Raw genomic sequence first — 24,890 nt, forward strand, 5'->3', positions numbered from 1 at the left:
CCGCATTTTTGGAACCAGGACCAGCTCGAAGAGCCCGAGGCTGGTTATGCTTTGGAGGGGGGACCCCACGCCATTTTTTTTTCGTGTTTTTCCCGTTTTTTCAAATCGCGGCAAAATCCGGCAAATCGTCCGTTTTTCGCCCGCGGGACTGTCGAATCCGTTTTTCATTGAATATGGTGAATTCCGGCAGCCACCTGCCGGAATTCACCTGTCGAATTGTGTCGAATTTAAAAACGGCGATAATTTGCCGCGATTCGCCGTGAATTGCATATACCCCATAATTGTGAAAGTACCACCCAATCAGCGTCTATCCATTTTCAAACAGCCTGTAGCATGACAGTTAGAAGCTGATTAGCTAGTACTTTATTTCTCGCAATTTTCTCTCTCATCCTTGATAAATGATTGATAGACCTTACATAAACAGGGTCCAATTTCAGTAAGACATAAAAGTAAAACCAATGTTTAAAAAAGATCAATATCTTTATTGTAGAGTTCATATACTGCTTTTTCAGATACAAAACCAGGTTGCACTTTGGAAATAAAGCTATATTGGATATACTGTACATTCTGTAAAAAGTTAATTACAAATCTATTTATAAATCACATGCTCATGTTAATTTTAACATAACTGTAGCCGCAAAAGTAAAATGCAATCTTGCACAAAAGACTGAACACTTAAGTACCTGCCTTGTTTGCCTCTTCTATCCATCGAGCGTTACTGCAACGTGACATAAGATCTGGGAGGAGATGGCTAGTAGAACTTAGTTTAGAGATAATGAGCTTAATATGTTCTTCTGCGCATCCTAAGTTTAAGGTGTTTATTTTTCACTATATACCTAGTCACCAACAATAATAATGGAAGTGGTGACCTTACACGTGGAAGTTCTGTTACCATAATGTGAAACATCTCCCCAGCAAAAAACTTGCTAAAAATAAATTAACATTGGCAGTGACGGACCTAGATGACAATTACTGTGGATAGAGAATGCTTCAACTTGGTTGTTTCAAAAGTCTAGCTGAATAGAAATTTGCTTCAAAATATTTATTACAACATTGTGATAAATAACATAGACACTGCTTTTTTTTCTTCCTCTTTTTAAAATACCAAAAACAGGGAGCCAGCTTCCCGAGGTTTTATCCTATGAAGACAATATCTTTATTTTAATCTTGATAAATATGAAAGCAGTCTCTTAATTCCATAATCGAAATAACTTGAATTTTCATACATATTTTACATTAGTAGACATGTACGTGGGAAGAGTAGATTGAAGCTAGCAATGTAGTCTATAGAATGGATGATGGATGTTGAAGTGGATGAGTCCGTGAATCCCGTGGAGCATTCTGCAGTCTTCTTACCACTTTCCAGGTATTGCTATTCCACATTCATACCAATGGACATAGCCGATGTGTGAGTGTCCTCCAATCTGCCCAAAGTCAACTGGCTGCTGGCGCACTGATCTGTAGAATCCTGTGCAATGTGATGAAATCATTGTAACTAAATAAGTATGCAGCAGGTTTCGCTGTCAGACAACTCCTGTTTCAGCAGAACTTGTCTTGTACTATAGAAAACAAGTAGTTTTGTTGAACAATATGGTGTATTTGAGGAGAAGCAGGAGATTGCACCAGCCAATGTGGGGGTTTGGTTGGAATGTTCTCTGCAAGTGCAAAGTTGGTTCATTTACTTCTGCAGTGAGATGGCAGAGAATGGTTGGGTAGCATTTTTTAGGGTGTTGTAGCTGTGCTGAGATTACACCACTCTCATAACTTATATGTTCGTATTTTTGCATCAGTTTTGAGCTGGAATAACACTGGTTATGTTCCATATCTGTGGTTCTCAACCCCATGCCTTAGGTACTATCAACAGGTCATGACTTATTTTAATCATGCACGGGTGAGTTAACCTATTTTGCTGGGTCAGTAATTATCCCACCTGCTTCCATAGACCAAAATCCACAAAATATGGCCTGTTGGACAAACTAGCTGTTCGAGGTTGAGAACCACTGTCGTACGGTTATAATGGAAAGTATCTTGCACATTTCAGTTGAAGCTTTGGTAGAAAAATGCATTTTGCCCAATCTAAAACAAATATGTAAAAGTACATACATAAAAGATAAGTGGTGGATCAAAGGTGACAGAATATTTAACGATACCTCAATCAATACAATAAAACTGAAAATACAAACGATACCAAACCAATACAATTCTTGGAGGTTGTACCGGAATCTCAAACGTGGTGTTCAACATGAATAAGGTGTGGTCCAAATATACATGCAAAATAAACAAAAAGAGATGCAATGTGTAGTAATGTATTAGGTACCTTGAAAAATATCCTGTGTGGATCAAAACGTCGTTGGTGCTAAAACCAGTGTGCTTGAATAGGATAATCCCAGAGACTTTTGATTCCAGCTATGTGGAGGTATACTGAGGTTTTAATTCACGTTCAAGTCCAGACAATTTCCTGTTTTTTTAACTTTATCATTGACCTTCGACATTATATAACACCTAAACTGGGACACTGATTTCTGTATATGGACTACAATTGGATTGTACCTATGTTGCTAATTTTTATCATGTTGGAATAAATCTACTTTTATTACGTCAATTTGGTGTGGATTCAGCATTTAAAAGAAACCGTGGATCCCAACCATCCAATAAGTGGGCTGGGTACGCCATATTTATTCATCAGCCTTGGGTCTAATCTGGTACTAAGCTGCTAAAAAAAGAAGAAAAAAAGAAACCTTTATGTATATCTCTATCACATACCCCAAGTGAGTTTTCGGTATGCCTATCCTTCCCTTCTCACTGGTGGTGAGATTCTATCCTGCTATTCATCACGAAAAATTGGACGGCCACCTTTCACTTTCTGAACACAAGGGGGGACTATTTATACCGAATACATTACCACACATTGCATCTATTTTAGTTTGTTTTGCATGTATATTTGGGCCACACCTTATTCATGTTGAACACAACGTTTGAGATTCCTGTACAACCTTCAAGAATTGTATTGGTCTGGTATTGTTTGTATTTTCAATTTTATTGTATTGATTTGAGGTATCATTAAATATTCTGTCACCTTTAATCCACCACTTATATATATATACACACACACACACACACACACACACACACACACACACACACACACACACACACACACACACACATTGCCTGTATCTGACTGGGCAGATACCAAGTTGGTTGGATTGGGCCCGAGTATATCTTTTATATCTGTTTATTTCTAAATACGTAAAAGTGTCTCACTGTTAAGTTCTAAGTAGGGCTAATCTAAGCAGTCTTTCAGAGGGAAAAAAGTATGGTTAGTAATTGTCTTTAATGTAACATGCGGATTGTCTAAAGTTTTTTATGGGTCCCCCAAACCTTGGTGCTCTTTGTTTGCAGACATATTTCCCACAAGTGGAGAGCTGATGTGCACCTTTATATACAATGGACAGAACAAACTATTCAAACAGCAGACCTCATTTCATCTACATCTGTCTATTGGTGTGTTGTGCCACACAAAAAAAAAAAAAATGCAGGTGCACACAATCCAGCCCCTCTTCCCCTGCCCCATATACTCTATATTGGTGTGTTGGGAAAATGGTAAGTGGACAAATACTAAGGTATGCTTTATTTCTGAATCAAAATGTCTACTCTCGTTCTTTCCAGTTAAGGCTGATACCTCCCTTTGCACTTGCCAGTGCGTACACTGACCAATGCTTATAGTCTTTCCCACACTACTGCAAAATCACATGTTGGATGAGTCCTCTAAAACATCACACGAAACAGAAGAATCCTCTAAGTGAACTTCTATTTCTGTAAAACTGGCTTGGAAGAGGACATTTGTTGTGTACTGTAATGACTTGTCCATGACAACTGCCTAAGAAAACAGATTATTTTTTTAAGTGTTGACAAGTAACAATCACATATTTCAATTATCTGATCTCTGCTCATGAGCTTGAGTTGTATGCTTTTAATTATCCCCATCATTACACAATATGTCTTTCCTGGAATATAAACAAACTGCCCCCCTGGCTAAGCTGTCTCAGTACATGATCAGCTCCTCTTTATGGCTTTCATTATACTATGGTTTTATTAACTTACATCATAGTCACTAATAAGCGCTTGTCATAGTAACATGGCGGCAGTGAATGGTTTATGTTAATTGTTTTAGTATAAAACATGATTGTGGTACTACTAAGCATGAAACAACTATAGTGGAAGGGACTAGACTGATTACTTGATCTATCTACAAGTTTACTTAAAATTAAACCTATATGGGGCTAAAAATAGTAGACTATATTTACTATATTACACCCTATAAATATAATCTTTAATACACTCCTAAATCTTCCATTCATTTGAATGGACTACTTAAATAAAGAATCAACTTAATATCTGTACTTGTTTAAAGAAAACACCAGGTACAGGTACAGTAAGTGCGTGTGTGTGTGTGGGGGGGGGGGGTGGGGGGGGGGGGCTTGGGGGGGAGAGAGAGAGAAAGAGAGTTAGGGCATATTTAATTCAGGAATTGGTTTATCATTTATTTATCTTTTACAATTTTTACATCATTCCTGTCTTTCTCCATTGTTATATAGTACCATATATGTGATTGTGTTGTCTTCGTTTTAAATGGTTTATTCAGAAAATAAAAGTACTCGCTAACCCTTTCTCTGTTTAATAGTGGAGGTTCCTAGTGACTTACCTTTCTATCATCGGTACATACCCCCTATGCCTGTTTGGCGCTTAGCTAAAGATGTAGTTAGACAAACTAATTCACACGGGTATGGGACTCAAGGTCGACACGTGAAATAGGTCGACATGGACAAAAGGTCGACATGAGTTTTTAATGTTTTTTTGGTGTCGTTTTCTCCGTAATGTGACCGGGAACCCCAATTAGTGCACTGTGTCCCCTCGCATGGCTCTCGCTCCACTACCGCTACACTCGGCACAGGTTACCGTTCCCAATTGTAGTCCACATGGATCGTAAAATATGAAAAAGTTCAAAAAATAAATGTGAAAAACTCATGTCGACATTTGTTCATGTTGACCTTTTGTCAACGTCAACCTATTTCAGGTGTCGACCTGAGGTGTGTCGACCTGGAGTCCGGATACCAATTCACACTGCTTTGCTGCCTCCGTACTGCCAGTGCAGGGAATGTGGGCCTGCAGGTAAGCATGACAGTGGTGAACAGAGGTAAACATTTTACTGTTTGTACATACTGTAAGCTCTGTGAACATTTTGGTATAAATCACTATCCCCATGTATACCTAACAAGTCATTTTTCTGAGGATTTTTGTCTGTGGAAGCAGGCGGGATAATTACTAACCCAGAAAAAATAAATTAACACCTGTGTATCACGAAAGAAATCCAGAACATGACCTGTTGTGCGCACTTGAGGATCAGGGTTGAGAACCCATGGTATAAATCATGCCATTCTGTGCATATTTGTGAATATAAATAGTAGCAGCTGTGCTGATGGAATAAGTTCTGTTGTAAAGGGTTGTACTGCCAAAATGATCATGCAAATGGTCAAATACAAACTTTGCTGATTCAGAAAAAAACAAAAGCACCCGTCCTGCGCATGTGTCTGCATTTTCTGCGGGGCCCGCACAAAATGCGATCGCCTCTACGTGTCTATCAGGCAGAGGCAGAGGCGTTTGCAGGGCTCCTGGAAATGGGGGGGTGGCATGGGTGTGATCGCGAAGGCTGCGTTACATCACACGCAGCCGCCACGGTCAGAAAGATGCGCCGGCAGGAGGCAACCTTAATTTCTGCTTGGTTGAGGGGGAGGAGTGGGGGGGGAGTGTGGCGGGTAGTATGCTGGGCGGACTTGCCCTGCAATCCTTACTGAATCGGGCCCAATGTTTGAAGGGTGATCTGGACAGTAAGCCATGCTATGCAGAACATAAAATAAGATTTTACTCACCGGTAAATCTATTTCTCGTAGTCCGTAGTGGATGCTGGGAACTCCGTAAGGACCATGGGGAATAGCGGCTCCGCAGGAGACTGGGCACAACTAAAGAAAGCTTTAGGTCACCTGGTGTGCACTGGCTCCTCCCACCATGACCCTCCTCCAAGCCTCAGTTAGGACACTGTGCCCGGACGAGCTGACATAATAAGGAAGGATTTTGAATCCCGGGTAAGACTCATACCAGCTACACCAATCACACCGTATAACTCGTGATACTATACCCAGTTAACAGTATGAATATAACTGAGCCTCTCAACAGATGGCTCAACAATAACCCTTTAGTTAGGCAATAACTATATACAAGTATTGCAGACAATCCGCACTTGGGATGGGCGCCCAGCATCCACTACGGACTACGAGAAATAGATTTACCGGTGAGTAAAATCTTATTTTCTCTGACGTCCTAGTGGATGCTGGGAACTCCGTAAGGACCATGGGGATTATACCAAAGCTCCCAAACGGGCGGGAGAGTGCGGATGACTCTGCAGCACCGAATGAGAGAACTCCAGGTCCTCCTCAGCCAGGGTATCAATTTTGTAGAATTTAGCAAACGTGTTTGCCCCTGACCAAGTTGCAGCTCGGCAAAGTTGGAAAGCCGAGACCCCTCGGGCAGCTGCCCAAGATGAGCCCACCTTCCTTGTGGAATGGGCTTTTACAGATTTGGGCTGCGGTAGTCCAGCCGCAGAATGCGCCAGCTGAATTGTGCTACAAATCCAGCGAGCAATAGTCTGCTTAGAAGCAGGAGCACCCAGTTTGTTGGGTGCATACAGGATAAACAGCGAGTCAGTTCTCCTGACTCTAGCCGTCCTGGAAACATAATTTTTCAAGGCCCTGACTACGTCCAGTAACTTGGAATCCTCCAAGTCCCTAGTAGCCGCAGGCACTACAATAGGTTGGTTCAAGTGAAAAGCTGATACCACCTTAGGGAGAAACTGGGGACGAGTCCTCAATTCTGCCCTATCCATATGGAAAATCCGATAAGGACTTTTATATGACAAAGCCGCCAATTCTGATACACGCCTGGCCGAAGCCAAGGCCAATAACATGACCACTTTCCGCGTGAGATATTTTAGATCCACGGTTTTTAGTGGCTCACACCAATGTGATTTTAAGAAACTCAACACCACGTTGAGAACCCAAGGTGCCACTGGAGGCACAACCAGGGGCTGAATATGCAGCACTCCTTTTACAATGTCTGAACTTCAGGTACTGAAGCTAGTTCTTTCTGGAAGAAAATCGACAGAGCCGAGATCTGTATCTTAATGGAGCCTAATTTTAGGCTCATAGACACTCCTGCTTGTAGGAAATGCAGAAATCGACCTAGTTGAAATTCCTCTGTTGGGGCCTTTTTTGGCCTCACACCAAGCAACATATTTCCGCCATATGCGGTGATAATGTTTTGCAGTTACATCTTTCCTGGCTTGAATCAGCGTAGGAATTACTTCCTCCGGAATGCCCTTTTCCTTTAGGATCCGGCGTTCAACCGCCATGCCGTCAAAACGTAGCCGCGGTAAGTCTTGGAACAGACAGGGCCCCTGCTGCCGCAGGTCCTGTCTGAGCGGCAGAGGCCATGGGTCCTCTGATATAATTTCTTGAAGTTCTGGGTACCAAGCTCTTCTTGGCCAATCCGGAACCACGAGTATCGTTCTTACTCCTCGCCTTCCTATTATTCTCAGTACCTTTTGTATGAGAGGCAGAGGGGGGAACACATAAACCGACTGGTACACCCACGGTGTTACCAGAGCGTCCACAGCTATCGCCTGAGGGTCCCTTGACCTGGCGCAATATCTTTTATAGCTTTTTGTTGAGGCGGGACGCCATCATGTCCACCTGTGGCCTTTCCCAATGGTGTACAATCCTTTGGAAGACTTCTGGATGAAATCCCCACTCTCCCGGGTGGAGGTCGTGTCTGCTGAGAAGATCTGCTTCCCAGTCGTCCACTCCGGGAATGAACACTGCTGACAGTGCTAACACATGATTTTCCGCCCATCGGAGAATCCTTGTGGCTTCTGCCATCGCCATCCTGCTTCTTGTGCCGCCCCGTTGGTTTACATGGGCGACTGCCGTGATGTTGTCTGATTGGATCAGTACCGGCTGGTTTTGAAGCAGAGGCCTTGCCTGACTCAGGGCATTGTAAATGGCCCTCAGTTCCAGAATATTTATGTGTAGGGAAGTCACCTGACTTGACCAAAGTCCCTGGAAGTTTCTTCCCTGTGTGACTGCCCCCCAGCCTCAAAGGCTGGCATCCATGGTCACTAGGACCTAGTCCTGTATGCCGAACGTGCGGCCCTCTTGAAGATGGGCACTCTGCAGCCACCACAGTAGAGATACCCTGGTCCTTGAAGACAGGGTTATCAGCCGATGCATCTGAAGATGTGATCCGGACCACTTGTCCAACAGGTCCCACTGAAAAGTTCTTGCATGGAACCTGCCGAATGGGATTGCTTCGTAGGAAGCTACCATTTTTCCCAGGACTCGCGTGCAATGATGCACCGATACCTGTTTTGGCTTCAGGAGGTCTCTGACTAGAGATGACAGCTCCTTGGCTTTCTCCTCCGGGAGAAACACTTATTTCTGTTCTGTGTCCAGAACCATCCCCAGGAACAGTAGACGTGTCGTAGGAACCAGCTGTGACTTTGGACTGTTTAGAATCCAACCGTGCTGTTGTAGCACTTTCCAAAATAGTGCTACCCCGACTAGCAACTGCTCCTTGGACCTTGCCCTTATAAGGAGATTGTCCAAGTACGGGATAATTAAAACTCCCTTTTTTCGAAGGAGTATCATCATTTCGGCCATTACCTTGGTAAACACCCTCGGTGCCATGTACAGTCCAAACGGCAGTGTCTGGACTTGGTAATGGTAATCCTGTACCACAAATCTGAGGTACTCCTGGCGAGGATGGTAAATGGGGACATGCAGGTAAGCATCCTTGATGTCCCGGGATCCCATGTAATCCCCCTCGTCCAGGATTGCAATAACCGCCCTGAGCGATTCCATCTTGAACTTGAATTTTTTTATGTATGTGTTCAAGGATTTTAAATATAAAATGGGTCACACCGATCCATGCGGTTTCGGTAACCCAAACCGTGTGGAATAGCAACCCCGTCCTTGTTGAAGTAGGGGCACCTTGAGTATTACCTGCTGGGAATACAGCTTATTAATTGCCTCTAGCGCAGCCTCCCTGCCTGAGGGAGTTGTCAGCAAGGCATATTTGAGAAAACGGCGGGGGGGAAACATCTCGAATTCCAGCTTGTACCCCTGAAATACTACTTGAATGAAACAGGGATCCACCTGTGAGCGAGCCCACTGATCGCTGAAATTTTTGAGACGGCCCCCCACCGTACCTGGCTACACCTGTGGAGCCCCCGCGTCATGCGGTGGACTCAGAGGAAGCGGGGGAAGAATTTTGATTCTGGGAACAGGCTGACTGGTGCAGCTTTTTCCCTCTTCCCATGTCTCTGTACAGAAAGGAAGCGCCTTTGACCCGCTTGCTTTTCTGAAGCCGAAAGGACTGTACCTGATAATACAGTGCTTTCTTAGTCTGTGAGGAAACCTGAGGTAAAAATATTTCTTCCCAGCTGTTGCTGTGGATACGAGGTCCCAGAGACCATCCCCAAATAATTCCTCACCCTTATAAGGCAGAATCTCTATGCGCCTTTTAAAGTCAGCATCACCTGTCCAGTGACAGGTCCCTAATACCCTCCTGACAGAATGGACATTACATTCATTTTGGATGCCAGCCGGCAAAATATCCCTCTGTGCATCCCTCATATATAAGACGACGTCTTTAATATGTTCTCATGTTTGACAGGGTCACCGACCACGCTGCAGCAGCACGATCTGCAGGTCTCAGTCTAGTACCTGAGTGTGTAAATACAGACTTCAGGATAGCCTCCTGCTTTTTATCAACAGGTACCTTCAAAGTAGCCGTTCCTAAAACGGCAGTGCCACCTTTTTTGACAACCGTGTGAGCGCCTTATCCACCCTAGGGGATATCTCCCCGCGTAACTTATCCTCTGGCGGGAAAGGGTACGCCATCAGTAAGTTTTTAGAAATTACCAGTTTCTTATCGGGGGGAACCCACGCTTTTCACACACTTCATTCATTCATCTGATGGGGGAACAAAACACTGCCTGCTTTTTCTCCCCAAACATAAAAACCCATTTTTAGAGGGTTAATGTCAGAATTGTGTAACACATTTTTTTTTTATTGCCGGGATCAAGTCACGGATGTTCCTAGTGGATTGTGTATATGTCTCAACCTTGTCGACACTGAAGTCAGACTCCGTGTCGACATCTGTGTCTGCCATCTGAGTGAGCGGGCGTTTTTGAGCCCCTGATGGCCTTTGAGACGCCTGGGAGGCGCGGACTGAGAAGCCGGCTGTCCCACAGCTGTTACGTCATCCACCCTTTTATGTAAGGAGTTGACACTGTCGGTTAATACCTTTCACCTAACCATCCACTCTGGTGTCGGCCCCACAGGGGGCGACATCACATTTATCGGCATCTGCTCCGTCACCATATAAGCCTCCTCATTAAACATGTCGACACAGCCGTACCGACACACCGCACACACACAGGGAATGCTCTGACTGAGGACAGGACCCCACAAAGCCCTTTGGGGAGACAGAGAGAGAGTATGCCAGCACACACCAGAGCGCTATATAATGTGGGGATTAACACTATAACTGAGTGAAATTTCCCCAATAGCTGCTTGTATATATAATATTGCGCCTAAATTTAGTGCCCCCCCCTCTCTTTTTAACCCTTTGAGCCTGAAAACTACAGGGGAGAGCCTGGGGAGCTTTCTTCCAGCTGCACTGTGAAGAGAAAATGGCGCCAGTGTGTCTGAGGGAGATAGCTCCGCCCCTTTTTCGCGGACTTTTCTCCCGCTTTTTTCTGGATTCTGGCAGGGGTATTTACCACATATATAGCCTCTGGGGCTATATATTGTGGTATTTTTGCCAGCCAAGGTGTTTTTATTGCTGCTCAGGGCGCCCCCCCCAAGCGCCCTGCACCCTCAGTGACCGGAGTGTGAAGTGTGTATGAGGAGCAATGGCGCACAGCTGCAGTGCTGTGCGCTACCTTGGTGAAGACTGATGTCTTCTGCCGCCGATTTTCCGGACCTCTTCTTGCTTCTGGCTCTGTAAGGGGGACGGCGGCGCGGCTCCGGGACCGAACACCAAGGCTGGGCCTGCGGTCGATCCCTCTGGAGCTAATGGTGTCCAGTAGCCTAAGAAGCCCAAGCTGGCTGCAAGCAGGCAGGTTCGCTTCTTCTCCCCTTAGTCCCTCGCTGCAGTGAGCCTGTTGCCAGCAGGTCTCACTGAAAATAATAAACCTAATTCTATACTTTCTTTCTAGAAGCTCAGGAGAGCCCCTAGTGTGCATCCAACCTCGGCCGGGCACAAAATCTAACTGAGGCTTGGAGGAGGGTCATGGTGGGAGGAGCCAGTGCACACCAGGTGACCTAAAGCTTTCTTTAGTTGTGCCCAGTCTCCTGCGGAGCCGCTATTCCCCATGGTCCTTACGGAGTTCCCAGCATCCACTAGGACGTCAGAGAAATGACTGTTGAATAAGCAATGCATCAGAGTCCAATTAAGGTAGCAGCATCTTATATCTCAGCATTTAATTGACCATCCAGGAACAGACTAAACAGTAAAATGTTAAGAAAATACCCCATAACAAATCAGAAGTTGTTCCTACTCATGCATTAGAATTGGAAGTAAGAATGTAAAATACACGTGGATATCAGTATTATATTTTTTATGAGCTGTAAAAATCAGCTACTAATAATGGTAATGCCATTCACAAATATTACAAGACCAGATCATTAAAAAAAAAAAAAAAATTAAATCTACCAGAATAATATTTTCAAACTTATTCCTTACCACTTTACATTAGGAGGAGATGGCAGGGGAGGGGGGGGGGGGCATAGATAAAACAATGGGGCTAATTCATGTCGGATCGCAAAACTGTGGGCACATGCACATGGCCCATCCTGCGCATGCAACCGCATTTACTGCGGGCAACCCGCAGTATTTGTGCATGCCTCTCCCTGATAGACAGACAGAGGCGCTCGCGGGGCAGCAATGCTCCGTTTCCAAGGTGACTTTTGAATGGGGTGTGGCGGCAGCATTATCGGTTGGCTGGGTGACGTCACATGCAGCTGCTCCGATCAAAAAGATGTCGGCGGGCCTCCTGCCGTCGTGTCCAGGAAGCTCTGTCAGCAGGCTTCCCTGATTTCTGTGACTGCGCACTAATTGCGTCACGATTGCAATTAGTGTGGAACGCAGATGGGGGTGGGGGGGCGGCGGTTAGCATGCTGGGCATGCAAGTCAAAGAATTGCAAATTCTGTTGAAAAGCAGAATTTGCGATCCTTACTGAATAGGCTCCAAAGTTACTCCTGCAAACGCACACACACACACACACACACACACACACACACACACACACACACACACACACACACACACACACACACACACACACACACACACATACATTAAGGGGGTCCCAGGGGATCTCAGGGACCAAATTAGTTTTTCAGAGATGGAGACAGCTGGGGGTAAATTTACTAAGATGGCAGTTCTATTTAAGATGGGATGTTGCCCATAGCAACCAATGAGATTCTACTTCTCATTTATCTAGCACCTTCTAGAAGATAATACCTGGAATTTGATTGGTTCCTATGGGCAACATCCCATCTTAAATAGAACTCCCATCTTAGTAAATTTACCCCCTTGTCTCCATCTCTGAAACAGAGCGGCAGCTCAGGTCACATGAACTCCGGCAGTGAATCTCCTCCTCCTCCTCTTCTCTCCTCTCCTACTTAGTGCTGTATTTTGTGTGTGTATGTTGTGTATACTGTATGTGTTTGTAGGTATGTTGTGTTTATGTATGCATGCTATGTGTGTGTAGGTATGATGTGTGTATGTATGCTGAGTGTGTGTGTGTGTGTGTTGTGCATAAATTTGCTGTGTGTGTATGCAAAATATATATAAATATATATGTGTGTCTGGGAGCTCCCTTGAATTAAGTACCCTGAGCCCACAGCAGCGTTAAACCAGCCCTGCACACACCATGCAGTTATATGATATACCTTTCCTTGATGCCAGATACTCCGGTAGAAGCTGCTGTCCTGTCCTCCCATCAAGGAAGGAATCCACAAACTGGCAGTGATCCTCTCCAAATCCTGACTGATCTCCTATGTTATAAAATGTACCTATAGGTAACAAAAAAATATAGTAGTTAATAAATAATAGCTGTAGGAGGACACAACAGAACTGGAATGCCATTTATTTAATTTTACCATCCAAATGAAATTTTATTGTCTTGATTTGTAAGTGAAATTTATTACAATAAATGTATAGGTAATATACAGCATATATACCTACTTTATTGAAATACTTTTTTGGGGTGTGGGGGGAGGAGGAGAGATGTGGCTTAATCCTACAGATTGTAAGCTTGTGAGCAGGGCCTTCCTATCTCTATGACTGTTTGTTATTACCCAGTTTGGTTTTATCATTGTGTCCAATTGTAAAGCGCAACGAAATTTGCTGCTCTATATAAGAAACTGTTAATAAATAAATAATAATCTCAATGAGCTAGTTTGAGGACCTTTTCACACTCAAGTAAACCATAGAAAGTGCCAAACCGGTAAACCTGGGCAGCAGTATCTCCTCTATCAAGCTCTGGAAACTGCAGCTGGTGCCCAAAGTTCACTCAAACTTTCGACAATTGGGATGCTGCACCCACTTCCCAAGAGGGTATTCTTTAAAATTAGGTCAATTGGAACCAACCCTTAATCATTCCGCTATTTTTTTTTTGTAAGACTTTTTTGTTCACCAAGTTACAGCCTTCACACTATTATATATATATATATATATATATTTTTTAATGGCTTTCATGTTTTAATAGAGTTTAACGCAATTCTTTTCTATGGCTGGGCTAATCACCTACAGTATTATTAACAGATGTGCCTACAGTGTCTGTAATTGTTACAGTACTAAATAAAAAGTTAAAAAAATATTTAAAAAAAGAAAAGGACTTGTTCTAGAATTCATAAATAGTGAATGTGCCAAAACCAGGCACATGATAATTGAGATGTCAACACTCATGGAGTCTCCATCATCCAAAATTGATTTACTGAGATAGTGACACTTTTGCTTTCCAATGGTTCAGTGTGCACAAACTTTGTTTCATGGACAATACTGTTAAACATATTGTATAAAATGATCTTCAGCCAATGTGTATATGGATCAAATGCATTTCATGTTTAGGTCCCATCCCCAAGCTATCTCATGGTATGCAAATATTTCAGAATATGGAACAATCCAAAATACTGTTCTATCTAAAGCATTTTGGATATGGGAGACTCAACCATGGGTGTGGATTATTACAGCTACACTAAAAAGGTCTGCAGCCAATAGGTCTACCACTAACCGTAGGCACGTATTAGGTCGACAAGGTCAAAAGGTTGACATAGAATAGGTAGACAGTAGAAATGGTCGACAGGTTCAATAGGCCGACATGGAAATGGTTTACACAAAAAAGGTAGACACAATTTTTAGTTTTTTGTGGTGTTCTGTCACTTTTCTGCCACAAACAAGCCCCATTAGTGTACCACGTTCGCTCGCCATGCTTTGGCAAGGTTATTATTCCCAATCGTAGTCCACTTGGCTGGTAAAGTATGAACGATTTTAAAAAATAAAAAAGGATTTTAAATACCTACTGGTAAATCCTTTTCTCATAGTCCATAAGGGATATTGGGGACACATTAGTACGATGGGGTATAGATGGGGTCCAAAGCAGCCAGTGCACTTTATATTTCTTCCACTGGGTGTGCTGGCTCCTCCCCTCTATGCCCCCTCCCACAGGCAGTTATAGGTAAAACAGTGCACGAAGGAGAAAGAACATACTTGAGAGAAGGAACATAATGAGAAGTGTGGTGAGATTTATACACCAGCACACCATAACAAAACTGGGCCAGCAACAGCTGGCAACATAAACAGCAACAGATGAACAGGTAACACATAACAGAGAACCTGCAGAAAGTCACCGCACTTCTCTAGCAACCCTAAGGGATATTGGGGATACATTAGTACAACAGGGATGTCCCAAAGCTTCCAGAACGGCCGGGAACGTGCGGAGATATCTGCAGCACCGCCTGCCCAACCTGGGTATCCTCTTTGGCCAGGGTATCAAACTTGTAGAACTTCACAAAGGTGTTCTTCCCCAACCAGGTAGTCACTCGGCACAGTTGCAGGGCCGAGACTCCACGGGCAGCTGTCCAGGAAGACCCCACCGATCTTGTAGAGTGGGCCTTCAGAGAATGTGGAACAGGTAAGGCTGCTGACAGATAGGCCTGACGGATAGTATGCCGAAGAAGCAGGGCAACCCTTTCTCTGTGCATCATACAGCATGAACAAGGAATCCGTCTTTCTGATTCAAGCCATCCTCTTGACCTAGATCTTCAAGGCTCGCACAGCATTCCATGCCTCCAGAGGGGCAGAAGTGTCAGAACTTGATAGGATCACAATAGGTTGATTAAAGTGGAACGGAGAGATGACCTTCGGCAGGAACTGCTGCCTAGTCCTGAGCTCTGCTCTGTCCTCGTAAAAGACCAAGTATGGACTTTTATACGATAAGGTCCCCAATTCTAAGACACGTCTAGAAGAAGCCAGGGCCAGTAACATCACCGTCTTCCACGTGAGGTATTTGTCTTCCACCGTCATCAGAGTTTCAAACCAGGAGGACTGCTAAAATCGTAATACCACATCCAAATCCCAAAGGTGTTGTAGGCAGCACAAACGGAGGTTGGATGTGAAGCAAGAAGGTCTGAACTTCAGGCAGTATAGCCAACTTCTTTTGGAAGAAGATTGAAAGAGCTGAAATCTGAACCTTAATGGATCCTAGACGTAAGCCTTGATCCACTCCAGCCTGCAGGAAATGAACAAATCTTCCCAAGTGAAATTCAGCAGATGGATATGTGCTTTCCTCGCACCAGGAGACATATCTCCGCCAGATATTATGATAGTGTTTTGACATCACAGGTTTCCTGGCTTGCACCATAGTGGCAATGACCTTTTTGGAAAGTCCCTTGTGAGCTAGGATGTTCCGCTCAACTTCCATGCCGTCAAGCGAAGCCACCGTAAGTCCGGGTAGACGAACGGTCCTTGTTGAAGATCTCTTCTAAGCGGTAGAGGCCAAGGGTCTTCGACGGACATGTCCAGAAGATCCGCGTACCACGCTCTCCGGGGCCGATCCGGGGCAAGCAGAATTGCTTGTACTCCTTGACGCGGGATCCTCCTGGGCACCTTTGGGATCAACGGAATCAGAGGAAATACGTAGACCAGCTGGTAAGGCCAAGGCGACGTCAATGCATTCACTGCGTGCGCCTGAGGATCTCTAGTTCGCGAACAATAGCAGCAAAGTTTCTTGTTGAAGAGAGATGCCATCATGTTGATCTAGGGGCAACACCACCAGTCGATGATCTGTTGAAACACCTGAGGATGTAGGCCCCAATCCCCTGGGTGGAGATCGTGGCGACTCAGGAAGTCCGCTTCCCAGTTGTCTACACCCGGAATGAAGATTGCGGACAGTGCTATCGCATTTCTTTCCGCCCAGAGGAGTATTCTTAATACTTCTCGCATGCAGGCCCTGCTTTTTGTCCCTCCTTGTCGACTGATGTACGCCATGGACGTGGCGTTTTCCAACTGGACCTGGATCGCCTAATCCCTGAGCAGAAGGGAGGCCTGAAGCAGAGCATAGTAGACAGCCCGAAGCTCCAGGATGTAAATCGGAAGTAGGGCCTCTTGGGCAGACCACCTACCCTGGAACTGTACCCCTTGAGTGACAGCCCCCCACCCCCTCAGACTCACATCCGTCGTGAGGAGGATCCAATCCTGAATCCCGAAGCGTCGACCTTCCCAGAGATTGGAAGACTGCAGCCACCACAGGGGTAAAATCCTGGCCTGGGGTGACAGTCGAATTATCCGGTGTATCTGAAGATGGGAACCGGACCACTTGTTCTGGATGTCCAATTGAAAGGGTCTGCCATGGAACCATCATACTGAATGACCTCATACGAGGCTACCATCTTTCCCAACAATCTTATGCAAATATGAATGGAAACTCGAGTCGGTCGGAGAACCATGCGAACCATGTCCTGGAGAGTTCTCACTTTGTCCTCTGGGAGGAACACTTTCTGCGCTACAGTATCCAGCAGCATTCCCAGAAACAGGAGCCACTGAGATGGCTCCAGGTAGAACTTCTGTAGATTGAGGATCCACCAGTGGTGTGACAGAAGTTGGACAGTGTGATCTATATTGAGCAGTAGGAGCTCCTGGAACTCGCTTTTATCAGGAGATCGTCCAGGTAAGGGACCACGTTGACCCTCTGGACCCTGAGCTGGAACATCATTTCCGCCATCACCTTCGTGAACACCCTCGGAGCTGTAGCCAGGCCAATGGGTAACACCCGGAACTGGTAGTGATCGTTCAGCCGGGCGAACCTCAGACAGGCCTGATGAGGAGGCCAAATTGGGATATGGAGGTAGGTGCCCTTGATATCCAGGGACACTAGGAATTCCTGATGTTCCAGGCCTGCGATCACTGCTCTCAAAGATTCCATCTTGAATATGAAAACCTTTAGGTAAGGATTCAAGGACCATATGATTCAAAGAAGAGAGGAAAATGTCCAAAATGTGGTGCACAAAAGATACATAGTAGCTAAAATATAACTTTTATTAGTATTCCAAGTAAAAGATATGAGTAAAAAGCGACAAATTTATTTAAAAGGGAAAGTGTAGAGGTGTCAAAAAGAATGAAAATGTGTATTAAAAAATCGCTATATGTGAAAAGACTCCATGAAATATTTTTTCTGAAAAAATTCACGAAATAGAAGATCACACTGTAGCCAGGATTGGATGTTACATTACGTTATATTAATACATTGGGCACAGATATTTTGCTCTCCTTCTATTTCGTGAATTTTTTCAGAAAAAATATTTCATGGAGTCTTTTTACATATAGCGATTTTTTAATACACATTTTCATTCTTTTTGACACCTCTACACTTTCCCTTTTAAATAAATGTTTCACTTTTTACTCATATCTTTTACTTGGAATACTAATAAAAGTTATATTTTAGCTACTATGTATCTTTTGTGCACCACATTTTGGACATTTTCCTCTCTTCTTTGAATCATGTGACTATAGTCTTTGTGTCCGTGGTAGCACCCCCCATTTTTTGTGATAACTTTAGAGTGAAACCAAATTAATATATTTCTCTGGGGGCCTCCAACTTAAACAATACTTACCTATACTTTAGCCTGTGCGCCCTTATCTCTAGACAAGGATTCAAGGACTTCAGATTCAAAATTGGCCTCACAGACCCATCTGGTTTTGGCACAACGAACAGACTGGAGTAGTAACCTTGTTCTTGCTGTTCCAGGGATACTGGAACAATGACTTGGGACCTGACCAACTTTGTGATGGCCTGTAGCAGCGTAACACGCATATTTTCCAAAGCTGGTAAGCTCGATTTAAAGAAATCGCTGGGGAGGAGCACCGTCGAATTCCAGCTTGTAACCCTGAGAAATATGGTCCCTTACCCAGGCGTCCTGGCAGGAACCTTCCCAGATGTGCCTGAAGTGACGTAATCGGGCTCCCACCTCAAGATCCTCCCGGGGTGGGCGGGCACAGTCATGCTGAGGGTTTTGCGGAAGCTGAACTGGTGCTCCGTTCTTGAGAGCCGGCAACGGCTGGTTTCTTAGGTTTACCCATGGTGCCTCTAGCTGCATTTGATGCACCTCTGGCCCTAGATCGAAATCTGGAGGACTGAAAAGACTGAGTAAACAGTCCCGGGTAGGTAAGTCTAGCAGGCGGAGCCCCCGAGGGAAGAAACACAGATTTTCCAGCAGTAACTTTGGAGATCCATGCATCCAATTCGCCACCGAAGAGCCATTCACCTGTAAAGGGAAGATATTCTGCATTGGGTTTGGAGTCAGCGTCTGCAATCCACTGGCGCATAGCAGTGGTCCTAGCATTAATATAGCCAATCTCTTTTAGGGAGTCACAGAGGAATCTTGCCATATCTTGAATGTGTTTTAGGAAAGTTACCGTAGTAACCAGGGTCATGTCAAACAGAATACCAAAATAAATAAAAGTTTAAAAGAAATTGAAGAAAAACTCTGGAGCTAGCAGAGTGTGCATCTTCTCTAGAGGGCACTTTTTTCTAAACTGCCTGTGGGAGGGGACACAGAGGGGAGGAGCCAGCACACCCAGTGGAAGAAATTTAAAGTGCACACTGGTTCCTTTGGACCCCGTCTATACTCCATCGTACTAATGTGTCCCCAATATCCCTTACGGATGTTAAAGAAATACCCCAAAAACTTAACCTTTTGACCCTGTCGACCTTCTGAATTATATCCCTTTTATATGTTGACCTTTTGACCCTGTCGACCTAATGCATGTCTACCATTAGTGGTCGACCTATTGATTGTAGACCTTCTTAGTGTAGATCTATAGACCGGATACCCTCAACCTCCAGTATCATGGGCAGAGAACAATAAAGGTCCCTCACAGCACTTCATGTTGCAGGTAAGGGCAACAAGGTGATATCAACTCCACCTAGGAGGTCTTTCAACAAATAAATTAGGACTATTGGGATTTCCAAATATACCTGATAGTAACAAGTCAAAATACCAAATTTGAAAATTTTTTGTTTCAAATGTATACTATAAAGTATGGATAATATAATATCTATATATTGGTGCAAATTCAAGTTACGAAGGCACCAAAAGCTAGCACACCCCAAATAACGGCTTTGCAGAAAAGCCTCAGTATGTGCATTGAAGGTAAAGGTGTCCGTACTAAGATTATCATTGGATACAAGCAGACAAATAACTCACCCTTACAGAAAATTTTGTGACTTCAGAATCTCAAACTTATTGTATTAATATTAGTATATTTTCCTAGATGTAATATTCTTGGTCTCAAGTACTTATGCTCAAAGAGTGGGAAAACCTCAGGCTATATGGTACAAGGAGCCATTTATGAATATACACTAAGATAAAGTGGTGCTGAAAACAAATCCTGCATTCTTGACTAAATTAGTCTACCAGGTTTCGCAGCCAAAAAATTGTACTTCCAGAACTGGTGTATAAGAAAGAAGAATAAAAACTGCACATAATGGATCTGTCAATATAGCTAAAGTTGGTCATACACCTAAAGATTACCTTTCCAACCATCCAACTACCTGGCTGGTTGGAATGAAAAGCTGATAATGCATGGGAGCAAATGAGAATTGTCCATTTACTCCCAAACACTGAAAGATGGTTGTTGATACATTGGCTAACTCAAATGGATTTAACCAATTTGAATGAACAGATGTATCACAGGATTGTAGGAAAGGAAGTGAGGTGGCAGTTCACATTCCAAAAGAGCCTATCTCTAGGCTCACAGGCATCTGCAGATGGTCTTCCTTAGGCTCACAGACATTTGCAGATGGTCTTCCCTAGAATCTAGGTCTTCCCAATAAATCTGCAGATGGTCTTCTCCAGGCTCCAAGGCATCTGCAGATGAACTTCCCTGGGCTCACAGGCATCTGCAGATGGTCTTCCCTAGAATCTAGGTCTTCCCAATGCATCTGCAGATGGTCTTCCCTAGGCTCCAAGACATCTGCAGATGACCTTCCCTAAGCTCACAGGCATCTGCAGATGGTCTTTGCTTCATACATTTTCCAAACATTATCTTCTGGATGTCATTACTTCCAAAAACAATTTGGAAACTAGATTATTGAAGCAGTTGATCAATAAATAACGTATGTACATGAAATGATGTCTCTTATTTTATTTTAATCCACCTCCCATATATGTCAGAGATGCCAAGCAGTCTGAGAAATAAATAAGGTAATTATATTTACCTAATAACTTCATTTCATTAAAGCACTCCATAGCAGCACCAATATTCCATCCCTTGTTTCTGTTAGTATAATTATCAGATGCCATTTTGAAAGTCATTCAAAGACAATTCAATTGGCCACAAAGAGCAGGTATAGGTAATCTGTGGCTATCAAGCTGCTGCAAAACTATACAGCCCAGCATGCCCTCCCACAGTTTTATCATGCCCTAACAGCAAAACTAGTGGGACATGGTGGAATATTGAAAGGAACTGATAATCTGTTTATTTTTTTATTTATATTTGAAATTAAGGGAAATAATTCTGTGTCCAAATAAAATACATGAGTAGAATAAGAGGTTTCAGTAAGCCTTCCTAATCAGTCTACTCAGGGTTGTGCCTATAATTCTAGTAATGTTGCTTTGTACAGCACAATACTTCTACCCAGGGCCGGATTAACAATGGGGCTGATGGAGCTGCAGCTCCCGGCCCATTCTCCAATATAGGCCCACAGCATCCGCAGATGTCTATGCTGCTGTAGATAGGAAAAACAAATTTCCTTCTACTGCAGCCTGCAGTGCCAGACCAGTCCCCTCCAGCATCAACACCCGCTTCTAGTGCGGATTTGGAGGGGCACCAAAGCACGTACAGTATAGTGCACTGTTGTAAATTCGGGATTTGACTCCACCCCCTGTATGTAAGCCATGCCTCTTAGTGGTGTGTGTTTAAGCTCCACCTCCCGGTAATGTCATCGGTCAGTCACTGGGAGGGCAGAGGGAAGCAGACTATAACAAGGGGTGAATTGAGATGAGGGACCGGAGAAGGCTCGGGAGACCAGCGGGGAAACAGGGGACAGCCGCGCTGCAGGAAGATCTGACACAGCCGCCAGACCTCACGGCAGCGTCCACCTGGCTCCAGCAAGCGGGACCTCACTTGATGGAGCCGGGTGGACGCTGCTGTGAGTGGCGGCTGTGCCACATCCTCCTGCAGCGCTGTGCTGTAGCGCTGCTGTCCCACGTCTGCCCGCGGCTCTCCCGTGTCTGCCCGTGGCTCTCCCCCCTCTCCGGTCCCTCATCTAAGTTCAACTTTTTTTTTAAGTCGAACTGAGATGGTCGGAAACGGGGCCAAAACCTGCCGAATTTGGCCCCTTTTCCCTCAGAAGCACGTGAATCGGCAGCTATACCGCCGATTCATGTACTTTTCGACAAGTCGAACTTCCCGACTTGTCGAATAAAAAAGCTGGGGATCGAATAGGTCGGAACCCCTTCCGACCTGAAAACGTTGAAAACTGCCGTCTTTTCGACAAGACGGCAGTTTCGACCTTAAATGAATATACCCCTTAGCCTTTGCGTTTTTAAGACACAAGTACATGAGTTTGCATTTTTAGACATAAAACTGTAATTGCCACACTCTTGACCATTCCTCTAGTCTACCTAGTTCCTTAATCATTTGTTTCACCCTCTCCTGGTGTGTTTACCCTGTTGCATACCTTTGTGTCATCTGTAAAAAGGCATACTTTGTCTTCAATACTATTTGCAATGTCACCAACAAAGATATTAAAAAGCACAGGTCCAGGGGGTGTTTCAGATCTGATTGTAGATGTGCTAAATTTAGTACATCTGCGATCAGTTACTCAGACATGCGTGGGGACGCGCGACACAGGGCTAGTTTACCCCTGCCCCTCCCCCCAGCACAGGTGCGAAAGCATCGCACGACAGCGACGCTTTTGCACTCGCAGAGTAGCTCCCTGCCTACGCAGCCTAGCTTTGCTGGCGGACGGCTACCTGCCGCATCCTGGGTCGCAGTGGCTACGTGTGATGTCATGCAGCTGATGGCGCGCCCCCTCCCGCCCCGCGACCACCTCTGCCTGTCAATCAGACAGAGGCGATCGCAGCCCTGAGAAGGATGTCACTGGGCCTCCAGGGGTGCGCACACGCAGTGCACCGGCTGCACGAGCGCACTCCCCAAAGAGCTTCAGATTGTGATCACTGCCTGTCTGAATTAGGCCCCAAGTACAGATCACTGGGGTACTCCACTGGTAACATTCCCCTCCTGTGACTGCACTCTATTTACTACTCTGTTTCCTACATACCTTAGAAGCACACACATAATAAACCATAGTTTAGACATCTGACCAAAACCTTTGTAAATTGCTGATGTTGCAGTCTGGTAAGTGATTAATTCCTTGCCATCCATAATGTGGCAAAATTATATTTTTAAAATTAACATTTTCCACTTTGTGGAAAAACAATGTTATACTGGGAAATTGTCTGAACAATTTCTAGCAAATAATAATAATAACAATAATAATAATAATAATTTTATTTATATAGCGCTCTTTCTCCAATAGGACTCAAGGCGCTTAACAGATACATAGGATAATATAGTACAGAAAATAATGAAGTACATTTTGATAAAATACAGAAGCATGAAGATACTAAAAGGGACATTATGGGAATGCTTGAGTAAAAAGGAAAGTCTTGAGTCGACTTTTGAAGGATTCTATAGTTGGGGCCTCTCGCACTGTGCGGGGAAGTGAGTTCCATAGAGTCGGAGCCGCATGACTAAAAGCTCGACCCCCAGATGAGTTACGGGAGATTCTAGGTACTGCTAAAAGTCTTTCATCTACAGATCGCAGTGATCGAGTGGGGCAGTATGGGGTCAGAAGCTGCTTCAGGTACCTTGGGCCCTGGTCATGTAGGGCTTTGAAACTCAGTAAGCCAATCTTGAAGATGATTTGCCATCTTACAGGCAGCCAGTGAAGGAAGTAGAGGATGGGTGTTATGTGGCTAGAACGGGGCTGGTTGGTTAACAGCCTGGCAGCTGTGTTTTGCACCAACTGTAAGCGTTGCAATTCTTTTGCTGGGAGACCAAGCTAGAGGGCATTACAGTAGTCTAATCGAGATGATACAAATGCATGGATGACTTTTGGCATATCATCTGAGGGAATTAAGTGCATGATTCTGGCTATGTTCCTCAGGTGAAAGAATGAGGATTTGATTGTGGCTGATATCTGATGTTTAAGTGTCAAGCCACCATCCAGGACAACGCCAAGATTCTGCACACGATCACTGGTCTGTAATTCTGAATCTCCGAGTGTAAGTCCAGTTGGTTGGCTATGCTGCGGTCTTGTCCTTTGATGTTGCGGTCATATCATAAGGACCTCTGTTTTATCCGGGTTCAGTTGCAGCCAACTGGCGCTCATCCACTCCTGTAGCTCGGCTAGACAGCCATTTAGGGTTGCTATTGGGTTATCAGTGCCCGGAGCAAAGGACAAGTACAGTTGTGTATCATCTGCATAGCAGTGGTAGACCAGGCCATGGCGCCTGATTATTTTGCCCAATGGGAGCATGTATACTGCAAAAAGCATAGGGGATAGTATAGAACCTTACAGGACACCACATGGCAATGGCACTGGTGGTGATGAGTATAATCCAGACGATACTCTGTGACCTGTCTGTGAGAAATGATTTGAACCAGCTTAGGACTGTGTCATCCAGACCACAGAAATGTATCAGTCGCTCAATCAGAAGCCCATGGTCCACGGTATCAAATGCTGCCGAGAGATCCAGAAGGATTAATATTGAACAGTCACCTCTGTCTCTTGCCATCAGAAGATCATTTAACACACACACCAGGGCTGTTTCAGTGCTATGTCTTCTCCAGAATCCTGAATGGAATGGATCATAAATATCATGGGTTGTCAGGCGGGTTTCCAGTTGATTTGCAACCAATTTCTCAATAACCTTTCCTAGGAAAGGAAGGTCTGATACCGGTCTGTTGGTCATGCAGTCGGGATCTAAATTAGGTTTTTTAAGAAGCGGTCTAACAATTGCTTCCTTTAGGGGTCCAGGAAAAATGCCTGTCTGCAAAGAGCATTGAACAATTTTTGCAAAGACAGGACCAATTATATCCATACAACCTATTAGAAGCTTGGTTGAGGCTGGGTCCAGATCACAGATGGTGGGACGCAAAATCCAAGCAATTTCAGCAGTGTCCTTTACATCCACTGGGT

The 24,890-nt window shown here is 44.4% G+C and overlaps 1 protein-coding gene across 27 annotated transcripts in view; it reads right to left on the reverse strand.

Annotated features, from left to right (window-relative positions):
- Positions 1 to 461: 461 nt before the first annotated feature.
- ABI3BP (ABI family member 3 binding protein) overlaps positions 462 to 24,890 on the reverse strand; it is an 860,645-nt gene continuing 836,216 nt past the window's right edge. For all 27 annotated transcript variants that reach the window (XM_063953560.1, XM_063953556.1, XM_063953543.1 and 24 more), the window contains 2 exons: positions 13,075 to 13,197; positions 462 to 1,468 (listed from right to left, as the gene is read on the reverse strand). In XM_063953560.1, coding sequence (XP_063809630.1) covers positions 1,353 to 1,468; positions 13,075 to 13,197 — 239 coding nt within the window. In that variant the 3' untranslated portion in view covers positions 462 to 1,352. The remainder of the gene's footprint in view (positions 1,469 to 13,074; positions 13,198 to 24,890) is intronic.

This window comes from Pseudophryne corroboree, chromosome 2 (assembly GCF_028390025.1).
Source record: "Pseudophryne corroboree isolate aPseCor3 chromosome 2, aPseCor3.hap2, whole genome shotgun sequence".
In the NCBI taxonomy this organism is placed as follows: Eukaryota; Metazoa; Chordata; class Amphibia; order Anura; family Myobatrachidae; genus Pseudophryne; species Pseudophryne corroboree.